This window comes from Vulpes vulpes, chromosome 9 (assembly GCF_048418805.1).
Source record: "Vulpes vulpes isolate BD-2025 chromosome 9, VulVul3, whole genome shotgun sequence".
In the NCBI taxonomy this organism is placed as follows: domain Eukaryota; kingdom Metazoa; phylum Chordata; class Mammalia; order Carnivora; family Canidae; genus Vulpes; species Vulpes vulpes.
The window spans coordinates 103,615,322-103,629,841 of record NC_132788.1 but is presented as its reverse complement, the minus strand read 5'-3'; the positions used below and the strand labels follow the sequence as shown (position 1 = coordinate 103,629,841).

The window sequence follows — 14,520 nt, the reverse complement described above, 5'->3', positions numbered from 1 at the left end:
GGGCAAGGCGGGCGCTTTGTGAATAACTCACCCCCTCCCGGTTTCCGCTCGAAGCCCCAGCCTTGGCCTCAGGCCCCTGGCTTCTTCCCCAGAACCTTGGGGTGGGGGAAAGGGATGCCCCCAACGTCTCTCTCCCCCATCCGCTTCCCCTCCCCCGCTTGCTTCCCCCTCCTGTCTCTCCCTCCAGTTCCTTCCCCTCTTCTGCCTCCGGCTTTCCCTCCCGTCCTCCCCGGTCTTCTTCCTTTCTCTCTCTCCCCCCTGCCCCAACTTTGTCTCTGCCATCAATGGCCTCTCATCGCTTTCAAGTTTCGCCCTCTCCTGTCTCTGTCTCTACCCCCATTTCTCTCTTCTCATCCGTCTTCCTGATTCGCCCTGTCTCTGTCCATCCCCCCAGGTCTCTCTCCCCCTTCTCTGTCTCTTGGACTCTCTCCCTTCTGTCAGTCCCTCTCCATGACTTATGAGGTTTTTTCTTTGCTGCCAATGGAGGAGGCTGGAGGGGGCTGCGGGTGGGGGGCCGAGGGGCCCAGTGGGTGGGGGGGCCCAGCCCAGGCCTGGAGCCCAGCCTGGCAGCCTCTCTCAGATCTGGGACGACCATTTCCTCTTTCAGCCCGGGAGTCCACTCGGGTTACGAGTTCAGGACGCTAGGATCTGGGTGGAGGACACTGCTCCCTGAGAGTGAGTCTGCAGGTCGGTGAGGCCTTTGTGCAGGTGGGAGACCCTAGCCCAGGCTCTGAGCGGGGGGGCTCTCCGTGAGTCTCTTTGCACCCCTGAGAAATGACTGCATGGTTACTTGTGTCTGTTGTCCCTGCATGATTTGGCCTGAGGATGTGACAGTGTGTGTGGGAGACAAATGGAAACATGTTCCTTGTGGTGGGCAGGTGGGCGGGGGTGCCAAGGTTCACTGCCTACTTGGTTAGCACCTCCGTGCTTGCAAGCGTAAGACCTTGTGTGCCTGGGTGTGTATGTGTCTGACACACGGAAAAGACGTTCTTCACCCACAGGATATTTTCCTGTAAGTTGTGGTGTGTATGTGTGTGTGGCCATATTTGAACACACAGTTGCTGTCGGAATCTGTGCTGTGTTTCCAGTTGTGTCTTTATATGTGTTCTTGCCAGGCAAATCTGCAGACACACACACACACACACACACACGCCAGAGATTCCATCTGTCTATCTTCGTGGCTCTATGCAGTGGTTTGCATGTCTCATTGGATATCCATATGTGTCTTTGTGTCTACACGGTTTTGGGTGCATGGGTGTGTGTGAGGGTTGTGGTTATACATGTGTGGATGCTGGAAACCAGTTACCTGGGCTGAGTCCCATTGTTCTCTAGCTGCACGACTGTGGACACATCACTCGCCCTCTCTCAGGCTCAGTTTTCCCGGCTGTAAAATGGCTCCATACTGAAGAAAGCAGCTCAGGGGTCAAAGATTAAATGAGATTGAAGGTGTAGAGTTGAGAGTCAGCTTGATGCAGCAGGTGCTGCTGAGGTTTGCCGCTGTCTTTCTCGGCGGTGCGTGTCTGAGGCTGGAATTCCACTAGCTTCCTGGGGCCTGCAGCCTCCCACGCTCTGTGCTCTGTGGCGGGGGGAATGTCCGGAGCACTGACCTGTGTTATCAGGCTCTGGTGGCCTGGGCAGGGGGATCTGGCAATCCTGCCTCAGTTCTCATGCGGAAAATGCTAAATATTTACAGTTGGAGCTCCTGGACTCAGCACCACAACTCTAGTCCCAGGCTCTGGGGGCGTGGGGTGGGCAGGGGTGGTTGCCAAGCCTCTTCCCTCCTGCTCTCCCACCGGCCTCTCCCCATCCTCACTTAGAGGCTCCTGCTGGACCCTCGGCTCCTCCTAGGACTTCTTGTGCCTGCTTCAAGCTTTGCCAGACTCAGGGTCTTGGTCCTGAGAGGTGAGAGGGCAGGAGGGTAGGAGGGCAGGAGGGCAGGTGGAGGCTGATTTTGTCTGTTTGGAGACCTGGGCTTCCTCACATCCCCCTTCTTACCCCAGGTTGAGATCCTGCAAGGCTGTGGCTGTTACACACACACAATCTGGCCCCAAGGGGTGTGGTCCGTCCCTATTGGGGGGGGTGGCTGGTGTCTTCGAGGAGGGGGCAAGGAAAGCTCCTGCTTGGTGTGCAAGTATGATAGTGAAATGCCTTTCTTTGGCTCAGAACCCTCTGAGGTTCCCACCTTACTCAGAGTAAAAGCCCAAGTCCTCTTGAGGCCCATGAAGCCTTGCACATTTTGCTTCCCTTTCCTCCCTGACCTCACCTCCTCCCGCTCTCCCCCTTGCTCACTCTGTTCCAGTCCTACAGGCCTCCCTGTTATTCCACGGCACATCCAGCAAGGTCCTATCTCAGGGCCTTTGCACTTGCTGTTCCCTCTGCCTGGAACATTCTTACCCTTCTCTCTCTCTTCAGGTCTTTGCTCAAGGGTCATCTTCTTAGGGAGTCCTGACCCCTCTGTTTAAAATGGCCCCTTATCCTGGGACTCCCACCCCTTTCCTTAGTTGCATGTTCTCCTAAACATTTATCACCCTCTGACCTACCCACCATCTGTTTTTCCAGCCCAGGATGTCAGCTCCATGAAGGCAGGGATTTTTTTTTTTTTTTTTTTTTTTGTCTGTGTTGGTCATGGCAGTGTCCTCATTGCTTGAAATAGCTCTTGGCACACAGTAGACACCGGAGGAGGGTTTGCTGAATGTGTGAACCAAGGCAACCTGCGTGACAATGAAGACCCCGGGGCATGAGGCTGCGTGGCCACCAGGATGTCTGGGTTTGGACATAGTGGAACTTGGGACATATGGGGGTCTTGGTCCTGAGAGTGTGTGGACATGTGAGACATGTTCTGAGTACTGGCAAGTGCATGCAAGAGGGCATGTATGTCCTTGTCTGAGAGGCTGCAAGTGGGTGTACCCCAAGAATTGAAGGCCTTGGGGGCCAGGGGTAGGTGGCCTCAGTACATGCCCTCAAGTGAAGATACTTGTAGGAGCTCACCTACGTGAGCCGGGGAACACTTGGGAGGGTGCAGTCGACCTGGGGTGTGTGGAGGGGTGTGTGTATGTGGCACCAGGCACTGAACAAAACGCAGACTCAGCCTCTGAGAATTGATGTTCCAGTGGAGGAATTCAGATAATAAACAACGGCAAACAAACGAGGCAGTTTCAAAGAGTGACAAATGCTAAAATGAAAAAGTTGGACTGTGCTAGGGAGTGCCCAGGAGGAGCAACGCTAGATGGTATTGTTGGGGAGGGCTTCAGAGGAGGGGACATCCGAGCTAAGACCTGAATAAGCAGAGAGGGAGCCATGTTAAAATTATGGGAAGAAAAAAAAAATTCTGGGAAGAATGGTCTAGAGTGAAAAAACAGCAAGTGCAAAGGCCCTGAGACAGGACTGTCCCTGGTGTGTCTGAGGAACAGCAAGGAGGTCAGTGTGCCTGGAACAGAGTGAGTGAGGGGTGAGTGGGAGGGAGAAGAGGGCAGGGAGGGGACAGGAAGAGGGTGCAGGGCCTTGTAGGACACAGGAAGATTTGGGCTTTTGCTCTGAGTGAGCTGGGGGCCTAGGAAAGGCAGAGATACGCCTGACTCTGGCAGCTGTGGGAGAAACAGATCAAAGATTGATGATGGACAACTGGAGGCCTGGGGTGGGGGGGCCGCTGCTGTAAAGAAATCCAGATGCTGTCTTGAGCTGAGATCATGTTGGGGGTGGTGACTGGGGGCCGGGGTGTGTGGAATTCAGGGTCTAAACAGAAAAACTGACAGGCCTGGCTGATAGGTTGGATCTGCTGTGAAAAATGGGAGACGAGTGATTCTGGGGTTTTGGTCAGAGGACGTGGGAGCTGGGGTACCGGCTACTAGACTGAGTCAGTGAGACTTACCTATCACCCCACCTCACCTCCTCCTGCCCGTTCTCCGACTGCTTCAGCTTCCCAGATTTTTTTTTTTTTAATATATCAGGCACGGTGTAGCCTCAGGGACTTTGCATTTGCCCCTGGCAAGGATGCTCTTCCTCCCGACATCATTACTTCCTCCCTCACCTCCTCCAGGAGCTCTTCCCTCCTTTCGCATTGCTGGGGGGGCCCAGATCCCCACATCTCTTTGCTGTTCTACTTCTATCTTGGCACCGTCTAATACACTCTGTTGATTCTCGTAGTTTATTTACTTTGTTTCTTGCCCACTAGGCCGGGAATTTTTCTTTTGTTTCCTACTGTATTCCCTAGAACTGAGGCTGGCACACGGCAAGCACTCAGGTGAATGCTTGCTTTTTTTGTTTTGTTGTTGTTTAAGATTTTATTTTTATTTATTCATGAGAGACACACACACAGAGAGGCAGAGACACAGGCAGAGGGAGAAGCAGGCTCCGTGCAGGGAGCCCGAGGCGGGACTCGATCCCGGGCCTCCACGATCACGCCCCGGCCGAAGGCAGGCGCTCAAAGGTTGAGCGGCCCAGGCGTCCCAAGTGAATGTTTGCTGAATGCATGCACGCCCCGCGGTCCCGCAGGGCTCCTGGAGCTCAGTGGAGACGCCAGGGTGGGGTCCCCTTGGGGCCTCTGCAGCCTGGGGAGCGGCGGGGCTCGGGGCCTGGCCCACCCTGGGCTCCCCTCCTTCCCCTCGTCCTCCGCCTGCAGGTGGGCCATGTCGGCGCCTCCGCTGCGCACGCTGCAGCTGCTGCTCTTGCTGGGCGCGACGTGGGCGCGGGCGGGGGCCCCGCGCTGCACCTACACCTTCGTGCTGCCGCAGCAGAAGTTCACGGGCGCCGTGTGCTGGAGCGGGCCGTCCGCCGCGCGCCCCGCCGCCGAGGCCGTGAACGCCAGCGAGGTGGCAGCGCTGCGCATGCGCGTGGGCCGCCACGAGGAGCTGCTGCGCGAACTCCAGCGGCTGGCGGCGGCCGACGGCGCGGTGGCGGGAGAGGTGCGCGCGCTGCGCAAGGAGAGCCGCGGCCTGAGCGCGCGCCTGGGCCAGCTGCGCGCGCAGCTGCAGCACGAGGCGGGCCCGGGGGCGGGCCCGGGGGCGGGGCCGGGCTCGGGGGCGGAGCCCGCTGCGCTGCTGGCGCTGCTCGGGGAGCGCGTGCTCAACGTGTCCGCGGAGGCGCAGCGCGCCGCCGCCCGCTTCCACCAGCTGGATGTCAAGTTCCGGGAGCTGGCGCAGCTGGTCACCCAGCAGAGTGGCCTCATCGCCCGCCTGGAGCGCCTGTGCCCGGGGGGCACGGGCGGGCAGCAGCAGGTAACGTCTAAGCTCGGCAGAGTCGCTGTCACTTCCTGCGTGCGGCCTTAGTGAGAACGGGCTCCCGCACCCCCGCGCACGGTCTCTGATCCGCAGATCTGAAACCCGAAAGGGCCCCCGAGCCTGATTCCTGCCGCTCCTCCCACAGCTCGTTTGGGTCAGGACGAGACTGGTGGCTAAATCTTTACTTATCCACTTAACATTTAATATAAATGTTATATTATATTAAATATAATAAATATAACACAGACATTTAATATGAATGTTTGTAGAGCCTGTATTCAAGCATATTACAGGTACAGAGCGGCGACCTGGAGGTGCTATGTGATATGCATAGGGGCCGTGATACTGTTTCTAACTGCTGCCATATTATCCTTAATTCCACGTCATGGCTGGCCCTGATTCTGAATAAGGTTGTTGCTTTGTGACAATCCACACCTTACAGGGCTGTTGGGAGGATTCTAAGTTAATACGCATTGTCGGAGGTACTCTCATCATCCCTACTTTGCAGAGAAAGGGCGTCAGAGCTACAAATCAGTGGCTGTGAACGCCAGAGTGGGGATTTGGGCCCAGCTCTGCCCTTGACAGCTAGTTAGGCTTTGGGGAGTATCAGTTCTAGGGCTGGGACATGCCCCTGCCTCACCTCCCACCCATCTGGGTGTTGGTAGATTTAGGGGCCCAGTGTCTTTTCAACTGAAGGCTAGTGCAATCACATCTTAGTCTCTTGGTCATCCCAGGTGCTGCCACCACCTCTGGTCCCTGTGGTTCCAGTCAGTCTGGTGGGTGGCACTAATGACACCAGCAGGAGGCTAGACCCAGCTCCAGAGCCCCAGAGAGACCAGACCCTGAGACAGCAGGGGCCCTTGGCCTCTCCCATGCCTGCAGGGCACCCTGCTGTCCCCACCAAGCCAACAGGTAAGATGAGGGCAGGGCTGTTGGGGTGAGGAGTGAGGGGACCCCCAGTGCAATGTGAGTAGAGGGAAATAGGAGCCAGGATTTTAATGGCAGATTTTTCTCATGGTAAGGGGACCGGAGGAAATGATGCTTCTATTCCGGTGTTGGAACAAGGAGCTATGGCTCTCATTCTGATAAAGACCCAAATTCTTACTGTTATATGAAAATGGGAAAGGAGGTACTTTTCTTTTGATGAGGGGACAGGAAATTTCGGATTGCTTACTGGTAAGCATTTAAGCTCGATCAGAGTGTCATGTTCAGAATTTCTTTTTTTTTTTTTTTAATTTTTTAAACTTATTTATGATAGTCACACACAGAGAGAGAGAGAGAGAGAGAGAGAGGCAGAGACACAGGCAGAGGGAGAAGCAGGCTCCATGCACAGGGAGCCCAACGTGGGATTCGATCCAGGGTCTCCCGGATCGTGCCCTGGGCCAAAGGCAGGCGCCAAATCGCTGCGCCACCCAGGGATCCCCATGTTCAGAATTTCTATTCTGGTGAGATTGTAGAACCAAGATTTAAGTACCCCAGGCTCCACATTTACTGTAGTGAGAAAAGAATGAACTAGTCTTAACTCAGGTACTGGAGACTGGACTCTTATTTTGGTCAGGGAATGGGAGAAGCAGGACTGCTATTTTGGTAAGGGGATGAGATGAGAATCAGGACTCTTATCCCAGTAAGGGATTGGTGGGTCCAGGCTATGTGGTCCCCATGTCTGCACCCACAGGGCCATGGCAGGATTGTGCGGAGGCCCACCAGGCAGGCCACAGGCAGAGCGGCGTCTATGAGCTGCAGCTGGGCCGGCATGTAGTGTCAGTGTGGTGTGAGCAACAGCTGGAGGGGGGAGGCTGGACTGTGATCCAAAGGCGACAAGATGGGTCCGTCAACTTCTTCACCACCTGGCAGCACTACAAGGTAGGCGCGTGTGGGCAGGGGCAAGGCTGGGCTGGGGAGGGGAGGCGACCTGCTTCTGACCTGACTTCCCTGTCCTGCCAGGTGGGCTTCGGGCAGCCTGATGGGGAATACTGGCTGGGCCTGGAACCTGTGCACCAACTGACCAGCCGTGGAGACCATGAGTTACTGGTGCTCCTCGAGGACTGGGGAGGGCGTGGGGCGCGTGCCCATTATGATGGTTTCTCCTTGGAGCCTGAGAGCGACTACTATCGCCTACGGCTTGGCCAGTACCATGGAGATGCTGGAGACTCTCTTTCCTGGCACAATGACAAGCCTTTCAGCACCGTGGATAGGGACCGAGACTCCTATTCTGGTAAGGAGAGCTCTTATTTTGGTGGGGGGTGGGGATAGGGGAGTTGGGACTCCTAAGGAGAGAGTGAAAAGAATGAAAGTGAGTGTGGTGAGACTTTCCTGGTAAGAATCAGGGTAAGCAAGAGAACAGAGGAGAGGACTTTTATTCTGGTGAGGGGATAGAGAGCCTAGATTCCTTCTTTAATGAGGCAATTCCTTCCTAATAGAGTCAAGATTCCTGTTCTGGTGAAAGGCAGGGAGTGAGAGTTTGGAGTCTTATTCTAGAAAGGAAGTGGAGAAGATTTCTTTCCCCAATAAAAGTAGAGCTCCTGGTTTTCAGAAAGGGTGGAAAAGGTGTCCTTGTCCTTTGACAGGGGTATAGGGAAGGAATTAAAGCTATTAGTCCAAAAACGAAAGTGGGGGCCAGGACTCTCAATCTGGCGGGAAGAAAGAAAATCAAGGTTGTATTCAGTAAGAGTGAGAAGGGCCAAGAGGATGCCTGACAAAAGCCTTGCACTAGTGAGGTACTGGTAGAGGCTTTTATTTTGGTGACAGGATATGGGTTTTTCTCTCTCTTCAGGTAACTGTGCCCTGTACCAGCGGGGAGGCTGGTGGTACCATGCCTGTGCCCACTCCAACCTCAACGGCGTGTGGCATCGCGGTGGCCATTACCGCAGCCGCTATCAGGACGGTGTCTACTGGGCCGAGTTTCGTGGTGGGGCTTATTCTCTCAAGAAGGTTGCCATGCTGATCCGGCCCCTGAGGCTGTGACATCTGTCCATCTGTCCCCCAGGCCCAGGGGATGTTTGTCAGCAGGAGCCCAAGTTATCCTGGCCACACTTGCTTTGTGACTTAGCGTGGGCCATGGCCCACAGACCTTCCTCTTGTGTATCTGCTCCCCAGGGCCCTGGAATGCCCCTGCCAGTATCTCAGACCCCAATGGCTCCCCGAGAGCATTTAGATCTCAGTTTGAGCTCATATTTTATAACAACACAGAATCTCCACAGAGTGTGTCTAGTTTGCATGTCAGGGGTCACTCCCCGTGCCCGCCCTCTTCCTCCTCTTCCTCCTCCTCCTTTAGGTCCTCCAGGATGAGGTTGTCCAGGTCTTCCAGGAGGCTCCCCTGGCTCAGGCAGGTGGCCACAGTGGAACCACTGCTGATGTGGGGGTTGCTGGGGTGCAGGACCGTAGGCAGGTGGTTCTGCTTCCGGCTCTTGGGGTGTGCGCAGGACGTCCCAGGCACATGGGGCTCTGAGGAGGAAGAGGCTCTGAGGTCATGGAGCTTGAGGCCATGTAAGACTCAGGGGGCGAAGGGGCTGCAGCCATGGGGTGCCCTGGAGAGGGAAGGGGCTGAGGCTACAGGCTATGGGGCCGGAACTACAGGAAACTCAAAGATGAAAGTCACAGGTGTTGAAGCCACGAGAGACCCAGGGACATGGGCATCACCTGACACTACAGGAGACAAAACGGGAACCAAGAACACAGAGGCCACAGGGGCAGAGGTTTCACACTGGGGTGGAACCACGGAGCCTTTAGGGGCAAGGCCACGACCTGTGGCTGATGCCACGGGAGGTGGATATTAAAGAGGAGCAGGGTCTTGGGTGGCCTGGTTTTGGAGGCCACAGAAGATGTGAAAGGAGGGGATGAGCCAAGTGGCTCTGGGGACCACGTGGAAGAAGCAGGCAGAGACCTCAGTACATAAAGGCCCCAGAGGTGGATGTCCCAGGAGTCAAGGCCAAGTAGACTGCCCAGAGTGGGGGGAGGTCACGAGAATGTGTCAGGTCCTCACCTCGCCGGTTGTAGCAATCGGCAGCCGAGCAGGAGTGGGTGTGGGTGCTGCGGCGGTCGGTGTCCCGGTCCCAGCGTGGAGGGAGGATCCGTGTTGGATACACAGGGAAGCCGCACCCATAGCAGGGGGATGAGGATCCCATCTGTGCCCAGCCCCTGGGGGCGGGCAGGGGGGCGAGGGCCCAAAGGTAAGGCCTGGGCCAGGGTGAGGGCAGGGCAGGGGGTGGGGGGGCAGGATGGAGGGTGGGGTGGGGGGACAGGGCAGAGGGTGGGGTGGGGGGACAGGGCAGAGGTGGGGTAGGGGGTCAGCACCCTCACCGGAAGTTGTGCCGACACTTCGGGCAGTGGAACTCAGCCACACCCCACATCTTGTCGCATGGCACCGGCTCATAGCGCTTTCGGCATTTCCTGCACCGGGACACCTGGGTGCGTAGAGTGGGAGCAGGCTCCCCGTTAGCTGTGAGCCCCAGTAGCTCAATAGTGGCCGCAGTGGGGATGCTTAAACCACGGAAAGTGGCAAACACAGAGCTGGGGCGCACCCCCCACCTCCCCGCGCTAGCTGGCTGATAAGCCTTTACCAGAAGCACACCACTACTGGGGGGCGGGGAGGGGGTCAGAATCCAGGCTTGGGATTGGGATTTCCGTGGCAGCTGTCAAACCGAGGAGTCAGAGGTCGGGCTCTGGGCACGACCAGGGTCGGAGGGCTGGGGCCTGAGGTGGAGGCTGAACGCTCTGAGACTGCAGGTCAGGGGTTGGGCTCTCAGGGCTTGACATTCTTAGGTCAGAGGTTCAGATACTGAGGATGGGGATCGGGTGATCACCTCCTTGCGTTGGGGCACGCGCCGCCACCAGACGTGGTCACAGGAGGAGCAGGCAAACTGCCGATCGACGGCGGGAATGAGGTCTTCTTGGGCACGTTGGAACATGCGGAGGTTGGCTTCTGTCAGTGGCAGGAGGGACGTCGCCACGGCCTTCGGGATAGGGACAAGGGGGTGGTCACGCCTCCTCCGCTAATATGAACACGTGTAAGTCTCCTCTCCTGCCACTATGTCTCTCCTCGTCCATGGACACCGTCCACTCTCCCCACGGATGTCCTCCTCACTCCATCTTCCCCCCCATCCCATACCCCGGACTCACCTGGATGTCCTGGTCCTGCTTCATGTCCTCCGGTGGGTCCTGGGTAGAAACATCAGAGGCAGGAACTGCGGGTGCAGCTCGGACCTCTTTTTACCATTATTTGTTGGGGGTGAGGCTCCTGGACGAGGAGGGAGGCAGGGTCCTGGCCCCATATGAATAGGGAGTCCCTAACTCAGGAGGGGCTGTCTGAGCAGGGCCTGCCTGTAGAGGGCCAGGTACACGACCTCAGTTGTCCTCAAAGTGGAGGGCACACCTATTATCCCCACCGCTCAGATAAAGAAACTGAGGCAGAGCTGGGAGAGGGGTGGCCGGAGATCACCCTGAATGAGAATGGCAGAACAGGCCTGGATCCCCGCGCTCCCTCCCTGCTGGTAAATGCCACACACTTAGTGGCACTGTGAGGGGTCACCTCTCTGAGTCCATGCTGCTTTAGGCTAAGGGCTTGGGCTCTGGATTCAGACAGACACAGATTCCCATCGGACTCCAGCACTTCCCGCTGCGAGGGCGGAGCCAAATCACTCCCCCTGCATCCCTAATGAGGGGCATCTCAGAGCGCAGCTGTGGTTCTAGGTGGAAACGGCTTAAATGCCACCTGCTTGGCCTGCAACCTGAGTGCCTTCAGGTTGGAATTGGAGGCAACACGCGGAAAGCCTGCTGCTGGGGAGTGCTCACTTTCCTATAATTTTTTATTTTTATTTTTAATTTGTTTATTATTTTTTTAAAGGATTTTATTTATTTATTCATGAAAGACACACAGAGAGAAAGGCAGAGACGTAGGCAGAGGGAGAAGCAGGCTCCAGGCAGGGAGCCCGATGTGGGATTCGATCCTGACACCAAGGATCATGCCCTGAGCCAGGGGCAGGTGCTCAACCGCTGAGCCACCCAGGCGTCCCTCCTATAATTTTTTAAAGAATTATTTTCAGTAGGCTCCACACCCGATGTGGGGCTTGAACTCACGACCCTGAGATCAAGAGTAGCATGCTCCCCAGACTGAGCCAGCTAGGCGCCCCTCCTATTACTTTTATCATACCCTTTACACATGTAAATATAAATAACTCAATATGTACCTTATTATACTCTTTAGCAACTATGGGGGGCCTTATAGGAAGATGAAATGCACAGTGCACTGGCCACCAAAGTCATTTAAGGGGTAAAGTAGCCATGTTGCATTTGTGCCTCAAAGCCATCCATCCATCCATTCATTCATTCATTCATCACAAGGGCTCCCCTGCCCTCTCTCCTCCCCCACCTCTTGTTTATCCTACCCTGTCTTGCGTGTTCTTTTGCTCACTCTGTTCCCTCTTCCAGGAAGACTGTTTCCAACTCCCCCACCACCCAGGATCCCTTCTCCCCAGCATCAAAGCTTGCACCACCTCTTCCAGGAAGCCTTTCCCGACTGACCTCCAGGGGTCCTCTGTAATGACATCAGTCCTGATTCATTTCACCGCCCAGTTTCACGATTCTCTCCCCCACTTAATACCACCACCATGTAATGAGTGCCGACAGTTTGCAGGCTCCGGGTCAGACGCATGACTAAAAGGTGACTAAGTCAATGTGGATCATGAACTAGGAACTGGTGGTGCACAGATGGGGCTCATCATGGATACACCAGGTTCCTTCCGTTCCCGGTCCCCAGCTACCCCCATCCTTTGAGGGCAAGGGGGGGCAGTTTACCTGGGCATCCAGGTCATTGCTCAGTTCCTGTCCATCTTTCTGCTTTACCCCTGGTGGCAAGAGTTAAGTGTAAGTAAAAGGTCCTTGAAGGATCTTCTGGGAGTTTCAGGGTCCCCAGAACCCCAGTATAGACCCTCCCCAGAAGCTGACCGCGGCGCTTCTTCACACAGACCACACCTCCCTGGCGCGCTCCCCTCTCCTAACCCCTACCAGGGCCGGGGCCCCAGGCGTCTCACCGTACACGATGGAGCGCCCCACTCCGGTGTGGTCGCTGCCAAATTTCCTCATCAGAGTCCCCGCCTTCTTGGAGGATACCTTCCCATGAAACTTCTCCCGGAGGCGCCGGACGCTTTTCTCCAGCTGGGGTGGGCACAGGGGGGGTCCGATCGGGGAGGGAGGGGGCGACTTGCCCTCCTCCATCTCTAGGCATCCCTCTCCCTGCCCGAACTTGCCCCTTGCTTTTGGCCTCCCCCACCATCCCTCTACGGCATTTCCTGGAAGAAGCCAAAGTCCCCACCGGGCACTGGGGGAGGGAGCGGAGTGGGGCGAGCGCCCCCGGCTAAGGGAGGAGGCCGGCCAGGTAACCTGGCCTCTGACCCTTGACCCTGCAGCCCCCCTTTTCCTCGAGGAGGCCGCATCTCACTCTGGGGGACCGGGGCGGTCATTATCCTTTCCGAGGGGGGGCGAGTGCCCGCCAGGGGTAAGGTCTGGGCTTCGGATGGAGTCCCCAGAAACTGCGAAGCCCCCTCGGCGCCCCCGGCGCCTCTCGGGGCCCCCGGCCCAGGCGCAGGCATCTCCTACCTCCACACCTTCTTGAGACATGGTGGCGGCGGCGGCGGCGCGGGTTCCGCGAGGGGCCGCACTGCGCGCTCGGAGCCCCCCTACCTGGGCGCGCCCCGGGTCCAGCAGCCGCGCAGGGCAGGGGGCGGGGCCTCCGGCGGCTCCGCCCTTCCTTCTCGGCCCCCTCTTTCGCTTTCGATTGCTGGGGGTGACGGCGTGGACGGGGCGCTCTGGCTCCGCCCCGGCTCCGCCTCTGCCCTCGCGCCCCAGGCCCCGCGGGCGCCGGGGGTCTGCACCCTGCGGCGGAGCGCGCGGGCCTCGGGCGGTGGAGGCGGCGCGGCCTCTGCAGTCGGTCACATGTCCCCACGCTGCGCGGGGTCCGCGTCTTCACGTCCCTCGTGGGGGCGGGGCCGCATCGCAAGGCCGCCGCGAATCTCCGGCCCCCCCCAGCGCGCGCTCCCCCACTTCATCGCTCTCGCAGCTCCCCTCCCTCGGGACCTGGGGGGCCCTCCTCGCTCTGAGGCTCTTCGCGGCTATGTCCGGACCTGTCTGCACCTCAGTTTACTCCTCTGTAAAATGGGGATGATAACAGCGGCTACATCGTGGCTGGGTGTGATTGCCAGGATTCGAGACCCAGGGTGGAGCACTTAGTAGCACCTGGCATGGGGTAGCCTAACGAGTCACTAAGCCGCCTACTGTGTGCCACAGCTGGAGGTAGTTGGGCGAAGGAGGAGATGCTTGTTGGATAAATAGAGGTCGCTGGTGCCTAGCAGTCCAGCAGCAGCCTGTAGTCCGGGGGTGCCTGGGAATCTGCACTGTAAATCAGAAGGTTGAGAATCCTCTGGGCCAGCACATTTTTTTTTTTCCCCCTGAAATAGGCTCCACACCCAAGGTGGGGCTTGAACTCGTGACCCTGAGATCAAGAGTCACATGCTCCACTCACTGAACCAGCCAGAGGCCCGTATTACATAAAGCTGTTTTTTAACACACGCGTGCACACACACACACCAAAAGAAACGGAGATGAAAAAGTATAGATGTTCTAATGTTTTCTACTTGACCTCCAAAGCTTTGTTTGTGGGTCTGTGTGCCCCGTCTGGAGCCTATTAATGAGTATAAACAGTTCATGGTTCTTTGTGACTGAATGTGGAATTTCAGGCAGAGAGCCAGGCCTGGAGCTGCATAGAGGACCTGGGATTTTATACTGAAGGAGGTGGGGAGGTGTGGAGGGGCTCTCTTGTCATACACGGTATCTGTGATATATAGTACATAATCACCACTTACCAGTGACGAGGAGGTCGCAGCCAGGATGGGTGACAAGCCAGTAGAAAACAGGTGGGAAACTGATCCAGCTCCGACATGAACCGGATCTGCTAGATTCTTTTTTTTTTCTTTCTTTTTTTAGAGAGAGAGAGAGTGAGCCTTTGAACAGGGGGAGAGGGGAGAGGGTGAGGGAGAGAGAGAATCTTAAGCAGGTTCCACACCCAGTGTGAGCCCGAACTGGGCTAGATCTCACAACCTGGAGATCACATCCTAAGATGCAACCAAGAGTTGGGATGTTTAACTGACAGAGCCACCCAGGCATCCCCAGATCTGCTAGATGCTCACGGTGATGGCCATCATATGGAGCTCTGACTCTGCGCCAGGCACCATTCCAGGCACTGAGCATCGAACTGTCTCATATAGTTTTTTTTTTTGGATTAGGAATCTAGGGATGCTTTTGCTGGGCTTTC

The 14,520-nt window shown here is 56.7% G+C and overlaps 2 protein-coding genes across 4 annotated transcripts; one reads left to right on the top strand and one right to left on the bottom strand.

Moving 5' to 3' along the window:
* The first annotated feature begins 550 nt into the window (after window positions 1-550).
* On the top strand, window positions 551-8,413 carry ANGPTL6 (angiopoietin like 6). 3 transcript variants are annotated; one of them, XM_025985673.2, is made up of 6 exons: window positions 551-687; window positions 4,619-5,213; window positions 5,951-6,128; window positions 6,892-7,079; window positions 7,161-7,431; window positions 7,990-8,413. In XM_025985673.2, exons 2-6 carry the CDS (start codon window positions 4,626-4,628, stop codon window positions 8,178-8,180), a joined length of 1,416 nt encoding a protein of 471 aa, XP_025841458.2. In that variant the 5' UTR covers window positions 551-687; window positions 4,619-4,625; the 3' UTR covers window positions 8,181-8,413. The 3 variants fall into 3 exon arrangements, with proteins under 3 accessions (XP_025841458.2, XP_072577625.1, XP_072577626.1); XM_072721524.1 differs by lacking the exon at window positions 551-687 and adding an exon at window positions 1,773-1,902; XM_072721525.1 differs by lacking the exon at window positions 551-687 and adding an exon at window positions 4,187-4,240.
* SHFL (shiftless antiviral inhibitor of ribosomal frameshifting) lies at window positions 7,935-13,157 on the bottom strand. Its single transcript, XM_025985676.2, has 8 exons — window positions 12,810-13,157; window positions 12,245-12,368; window positions 12,009-12,058; window positions 10,335-10,373; window positions 10,019-10,168; window positions 9,516-9,619; window positions 9,199-9,353; window positions 7,935-8,660 (listed from the first exon to the last, which is right to left on the bottom strand). Exons 1-8 carry the CDS (start codon window positions 12,828-12,830, stop codon window positions 8,443-8,445), a joined length of 861 nt encoding a protein of 286 aa, XP_025841461.1. The 5' UTR covers window positions 12,831-13,157; the 3' UTR covers window positions 7,935-8,442.
* Between the last annotated feature and the right edge of the window lie 1,363 nt (window positions 13,158-14,520).

Bases quoted from the DNA above. Each gene is read 5' to 3' on its own strand.
- ANGPTL6 (XM_025985673.2), top strand. From the start codon at position 4,626: ATGTCGGCGCCTCCGCTGCGCACGCTGCAGCTGCTGCTCTTGCTGGGC. The intron at 6,129-6,891 runs GTAAGATGAGGG...CTGCACCCACAG, and splicing joins TGTCCCCACCAAGCCAACAG to GGCCATGGCAGGATTGTGCG. The intron at 7,080-7,160 runs GTAGGCGCGTGT...CTGTCCTGCCAG, and splicing joins CCACCTGGCAGCACTACAAG to GTGGGCTTCGGGCAGCCTGA.
- SHFL (XM_025985676.2), bottom strand. From the start codon at position 12,830: ATGTCTCAAGAAGGTGTGGAG. The intron at 12,369-12,809 runs GTAGGAGATGCC...TGCCCACCCCAG, and splicing joins TGTCTCAAGAAGGTGTGGAG to CTGGAGAAAAGCGTCCGGCG. The intron at 9,620-10,018 runs GTGATCACCCGA...CTACGCACCCAG, and splicing joins GCGTGCCCCAACGCAAGGAG to GTGTCCCGGTGCAGGAAATG.